Raw genomic sequence first — 6,822 nt, forward strand, 5'->3', positions numbered from 1 at the left:
TAGTTAATTTATTAGCAAGTTCGCAATCCCGATCTTATTGATCATGTTGATGTTGGGTACTTATCTGACCTACATAAAGCTCGCTCTCAAATAGGATATGTGTTCATATGTCGTGGTACTGCCATATCTTGGAGATATAACAAGCATTCTATCGTAGCCACTTCATCGAATCATGCAGAGATAATAGCTATTCATGAAGCAAGCCGAGAATATGTATGGTTGAGGTCCATGATACATCTCATTCGAGAAAAATATGGTGTGAAATATGACAATCTACCCACAATTTTATACAGAGATAATGCAACATACATAGCACATCTTAAGGGAAGATTCATAAAAGGAGATAGAACGAAGCACATTTTGCCAAAGTTTTTCTACATACATGAGCTACAAAAGAATGGTGATAGTAATGTGCAACAGATTCGTTCAAGTGACAATGTGACTGATTTATTCACCAAATCTTCTCCAATTGCAATTGTCAGGAAGATGGTGCACAAGATCGGGATGCAAAGGTTCAAGAATGTTCTCATAGGGGAGTTAATACGCGTTGTACTCTTTTTTCCTTTCAAGGTTTTGTCCCACGGGGTTTTCCTTGTAAGGTTTTTAATGAGGCAACTGAAATGCGTATTGTTAGAGATGTGTACTCTTTTTCCTTTACTAGATTTTTTTTCCACTGAGTTTTTTCTAGTAAGGTTTTAACGAGACACATTATCTATCTAGACATTCAAGGGGAGTGTTATAAATGTATTTACATTATAGTAAATGTCTATCAAAATCTATCAAGATTTAGTTGATATCTATCAGGATTTGAAGTGTCTGTATTTAGTGAGAAACTAGGAGTAAATTTCTCCATAAATAGAAGGGTTTCCTTCATTGTAAATCACATATAAAAAAAATTACAATTACTCTCTCTTCTCTCTATTCTTCTTCTTTATTCTTTCTTGTTTTATAACATTAATAAAAATATTTCTATCATATATTTAGATACCCAGTTGAAACAAATTAAACCGAAAAACACACAATTCTCTACAGTGATTCACAAGTGAATATAGTTACATTTTAAGTGAAAATGGATGTGGCCTCATACGTGACAAGAGGTTGATTTGTCTTATGTTGTGGCATTAGTTGGCACTAAAAAACAAAATTGATGATCATGTCTGTAAAAGGACAGGAATGAATGGTACCATCAATCACTAAACTCAAAACAGAAAACTGGATTAACACAACAAAAAAAATAATTTTGACAATGATATATATAAGAGTTTTAGTAATCCATCATTAGCTTAATTCGACAAACAAATGGCCGGCTAAGGCAGCTTTTTTAACCTTTTGTCTACCTTAAGTACGTAGTCATGACTAGTAAAGCCAAAATTTTATGTGTCCTGGGAAGACTACGTACAACTGGGACGGAGCTATGGTATCATGCATGTATGGGTTCAGCCGAACTTAGTATTTTGATCCAAATCATATATTTGTCTTAAATAATGCATTATTTTAAAATTTTACTATATTAATTTAAAATTTAGTATGAAAATAAAATTTCAAATTTATAAATTTAATAGTAAATCTTGTGCTTCTACATTCTAAAGGGTGAGTTCTAGATGCGTCAGTAAAGCTCAGCCACAATAGTTTGCTCAAAATTATTTTCAGTCTGTTAAAGGTGGAACAATCATTATGAGAATAAATTAAATTGCCTAGCTAGTAGACCCCTGTGCTAATTGCTAAATGCGTGGTACTCAACATGGAATGCGGCAACTTACTTGTCAATTGTTTTTTATAGAGGTTAAGAAGGAATATTATCATTCCATGAGTCTCATGGAGTGGATTATACAATATTTTCCCCTCTTTTCCATAGGATATTTGTTTTAAGTCTCAACTAATTCGAATTGTAGAAGTTTCATTTTAAAGATAAAAGTGCTTTAACTTATTAGTGATGAATTTCTCTATAATTTAAAGAAGAGGTAGATGTTTTCCTCTAATTAGTTAGGAGTATGGTTATAAGGGTAATACTTCTCTGCAGACCAAAGAATATTCAAATTTGAATTCCTTTCGAATAGAAGAAAAAAAAGGTTATCTGTGCTTGGTATTGTTCCAAGAATCCAAGTGAACTTAAATGAAAAAAAAAACAGTAAGAGAGAAAAATCTAAACTAGATTTCTAACTTTTCGAGACTAGGTCCTTATTTTCCATGAACGTTAATTAATCTACTTTTTAATGGTGAATTCAGAGTTTTACCTTGGTCCAAACAGCTAGAGATCTTGCAAATCAAACAAACAAATCATCAAATTCCATTTGTTTGGTAATTACAAAAGAATAAGAAAGTGGGAATATTAAAGCAAGCGACTATCTTACCTAAATATTCAAGTTACTAAAGAAAGCAAATTATATTTTTAACACGTCTCTTCACGTAGAGACTTGATTATTTTTCATCATTCAAGCTGGCAGAAATTCTTTTTGATATTCAGGACTTCTGCTTGCTCTATTACTATATATTAAAATGCGTGGAATATATTCCAGCCGTATTTAAGTAGTACTCTTCCACTATTTCCTCTCTCTTTTCTTGGTTTTAACTTTTAATTTAGTCATATCCTTGCACTATCTATATATAAAAGACATACATCCACTCTGATGGAATCCACAAATGGATCCTTCTTTTCTTCTTCCTTTTTCTTCAAACTTCCATGCACGTAAATAAAACAAAACCTTACATATATTCTTTTTCCTCATACATAATATTTAGTCATCCACCACTTCATCGCGAAAAGGAAATTCTATTTCTGTAAGACTTGATCTGAATCGTAGAGCAGATTCAAGTTGGTGCTTGCTTTCGTGCTATTGAGTTTAGTGTTACTGTTAGCAAAGTGAATTTCTATGAAGGCAGAGATGAGAGGAACCTCTACAACCATTCCACTCCAAAACTCTAGCCTTTTCAACAACCCTCAAAGTTCTCTAGCAGGTGCACTACAAGGATGCATTGGGAGCCTTGATGGAGCATGCTTGGAAAAACTATTACTTCATTGTGCAAGTGCCCTAGAGAACAATGATGTAACTTTGGCTCAACAAGTCATGTGGGTACTCAACAATTTGGCTTCTTCAAATGGAGATCCAAATCAAAGACTCACATCATGGTTCCTTAGGGCATTAATTTCGAAGGCTTCTATGGTTTGTCCTAATGCCACGAATTTTCATGGAAGTAGTAATCTTGAAAGGAGATTAATGAGTGTGACTGAGTTAGCAGGGTATGTTGATCTCATCCCATGGCATAGATTTGGATTTTGTGCATCAAATAGTGCAATTTATAAAGCCATTGAAGGGCAAACAAAAGTTCATATATTAGATTTTAGTATCACTCATTGTATGCAATGGCCAACCCTCATTGATGCAATAGCTAAGAGGCCTGAGGGTCCTCCTTCACTCCGAATATCGGTGCCTTCATGGAGACCACAAGTTCCTCCATTCCTCAATGTGTCAAGTGAAGAAGTTGGCCAGCGTTTGGCGAATTTTGCGAGATTAAGAGAAGTCCCTTTTGAATTCCATGTGGTTGAAGATTTGAACTATGACACTTTCTTGAGCCAATTGAGTCCTTCAACTCTTCAACTTAGAGATGATGAAGCTTTGGTTGTGAATTGCCAAAATTGGTTAAGGTACTTGCACGATGATGAACAAATTAAAGGTGCAATTTCTTCTCGTGACATATTTCTCGATAGGGTTAAGTATTTAAACCCTTGTATTGTGACTATTGTTGATGAAGATTGTGATTTGGGGAACTCAAGTACTTTAACATCAAGAATTGCCACTTGTTTCAACTATCTATGGATACCCTTTGATACCTTGGAGACATTCTTGCCTAAGGATAGTAGACAAAGGCTAGATTATGAAGCTGATATTGGCCACAAAATTGAGAACATTATTGGATTTGAAGGGAACCAAAGGATAGAGAGATTAGAGAGTTGCAACAAGTTCTCACAAAGGATGGAAAATAGTGGTTTCATTAGTGTTCCTTTTAGTGAGGAAACAATTAAGGAAGTGAAGTCATTGTTAGATGAGCATGCAAGTGGGTGGGGCATGAAAAAAGAGGAACATGACATGCTTGTATTAACATGGAAAGGGCACAACTCTGTATATGCAACATCTTGGGTCATCATCCCACCTCATATGGACATGAGGATTCATGAGTAGCTTATAATATAAAGGGTAGCTAGTTATATTTTTTTTTTTTTTTTTTTTTTTATATTCCTTTGCTCCATTGGTAACTCAAACTCACAACCTCAAAGTAGAAAGTGAGGGGTGCTTACCATCTGAGCAACTCCCTCTTGTCGGGTTGCTAATTCTATACTTTTACTTCCAAGTGGTTTTTAAATGTATAATAGCTCTTTAATTAAAGTAGCTTTGCTAGCTAGGGACCAAAATTGAGATGAAGTTTCATCCTCAGTGTGGTCCATTGGATGAGAAGTGACAAGATTAGATTTGGTGCTGTAATGTAAACAAGACAAGGGCTAAATGCTAGAAATGCAAAAGAAACTTTTGTTTCATCCCGTGCCACCTTTGTATTTGTCATTTCTGAAGAGAAACATGCATATCCAATTTTTCTAAAATAATTTCTACCCATTTGGCAAGAAAAATTAATTCTTTATTCTGTAACAATTTTTCACTTTATTTGAACATCGGGCCATGAAAATTTCAAATTCAACTTGAAGTTATATTACAAATTTGGAAAATAGTTTATACCTGTTTTCCAATTTATTTTTCACTTTTGAAGTTGTGTTTAGGTACATTCAAGCATGAACATTATTTCAAATATTTTTTGTAAAAATTATAAACATAACTCCATCTTCAATTCCAACTTTATAGATTTCAAATAAAGTACAAAAATATATAAAATATATGGCCAAACACCTACTTAGTTGTTTAGTCATAGTAATAATTGAACATTTGATTTATTTAGAATATTCAGTTTTCAATTATTTGAAGTAAGAATCTAATGCTTTAGTTATTAAAAATTTCAACTATTTATTTATGTGGCTATTTTAAACTATATGTATATATGAAAACAAATTAACCATATTTTCAATTTTCTTGTTGCGCTTGCATCTTTACAAAAAATCCTTTCACCGATTTGTCTTTTGTATGATGACCAAAACCAGTCATTATGTTTTAATTTAGAAATGGCATGGGTTGGCCATGCTTTTATCTTGCTATTTAAATCTTACTTCTTAAATAATATTCCTAAAAAATAATCCACGCAGACTATTGAAGACAAGAAGGTCCATTAATTAAATAGGGAAAAGGGTCAAAAATATCCCTCTATTTTGAAAAATTGGCTAACTTTACCCTCAGTCATACTTACTTTGGGGTCATATATGCCCCCGCCGTTACAAAAGTTTATATGTGTGCCCTTCAACTAGTAGAATGGCCCAAAGAAGACTAATTAACCCGTTTTTTAAAAAAATCCAAACCCGACTTGACCCGACCTATCAAAAGAACCCAAGCATTATACACACAATACGTGGTTTTCTCACATACTTGATTTCAAAATTAGGGCTTTTCTCCCTCACTTTTGTAAGTTGAATTTTCCCAACAAAATTATTATTATTTCACTAATCATCCCCAATGAAGTGCAGTTATGGTCAATTGTTAATCTTTACTAATTTTCTTAGGAATAGAAAATGTCACAAAATTGTTACTCTTCTCCGATGAAGTGCTCGTTGCGTTGTTGTCGTCGTTTTGATTAGGTGAATTAATAGTCAAAAATCTCATTTCGAACTAATCCTCGAAGAAGTTTTTTCAGATATCTTCTTGTAGAGATGACAATTTGAGGCCCTGGGGATCTTCGACAGAATGGACAAGCTTTAGACAACGCAAGATTAGATTAAATAGGTTGCAAGCGCACCTGTTCAGCTTAATAAAGCAGTTGAGGTTTAGAGTTACCCTTTGTAAATTAAGCCACAGACAGGTAGATGGAATTAGAGTCTTCCTTGTTACCAAGGGTTTATAGTGCTGGGTTTTGTGTTATTTATTGCACTTTTGCGTAGATGTTGATAAATAAATTTTTCCTTGTTTAGGTGTATTATTTTTGTTTATGATAAAATAGGACTTGAGGTTGCCTGTACAAAATCTTGGAATCCCTGGTGGGAGTTTTTGTATTATAGAGGGTGCAAATTTGTGTAATTTGTGATGATACCTTGTACAATGTAACTATATTGAAGTTGGTAGTTTATGTTCAAAATATTGCAAGTTGAAAATCATTAGTTCTTATTATTTGCTTTACGCAAGTGACATTGATCACGATTATACTTAATATTGAATCGTGCGAATACGCAGAAGAACAATGACTATTTGCTTTTCCCACATCTTTTGATACTGTACTTTGTAATTACATTGTGAAACTTGGTCAAATTCCTGGAAACTCCTACTACTGCTCCTGCTTTGTTTGGAGGTGCTTTATTGGGCTATGTTATGTATGATGTAACTCATTACTACTTGCATCACGGACAACCAATAATTGAAGTGCCTAAAAGTATAAAGGTAAGAGGATATGTTTGTTAACACCTCTCTAACGACTTCATTGTGGTTATTTCGTTGGTTAGTTTTGTATGATATCTCGTCTCAGGTTAATAAATTGTTAGTTTAGGAAAATGCTTTTAGATCCCTGCTGGTTTCTTTAGTTAACTTTCTGCTCTACCAACTGGAGATTGTTATCACGTTTGCAAATTATGTAAGTCATTTGTGGTACTTAAGAGTTGAGACTGTGTTTCAGGTTATAGTTTGTGGCTCAATTCTTTTTTTAGGTTATATCAGTTTTATTCTCTTATGGTGGTTCTTG

General features: G+C 33.6%; 1 protein-coding gene across 1 annotated transcript; it reads left to right on the forward strand.

The window, feature by feature from the left end:
* The first annotated feature begins 2,464 nt into the window (after positions 1-2,464).
* On the forward strand, positions 2,465-4,531 carry LOC107878274 (scarecrow-like protein 32). Its single transcript, XM_047415342.1, has one exon. The coding sequence runs from the start codon at positions 2,871-2,873 to the stop codon at positions 4,176-4,178; it is 1,308 nt and encodes a 435-aa protein (XP_047271298.1). The 5' UTR covers positions 2,465-2,870; the 3' UTR covers positions 4,179-4,531.
* The last annotated feature ends 2,291 nt before the right edge of the window (positions 4,532-6,822 follow it).

This window comes from Capsicum annuum, chromosome 7 (assembly GCF_002878395.1).
Source record: "Capsicum annuum cultivar UCD-10X-F1 chromosome 7, UCD10Xv1.1, whole genome shotgun sequence".
Taxonomy (NCBI): Eukaryota; Viridiplantae; Streptophyta; class Magnoliopsida; order Solanales; family Solanaceae; genus Capsicum; species Capsicum annuum.

Excerpts from the sequence above, each read along its gene's own strand:
- LOC107878274 (XM_047415342.1), top strand. The coding sequence starts at position 2,871 with ATGAAGGCAGAGATGAGAGGAACCTCTACAACCATTCCACTCCAAAAC.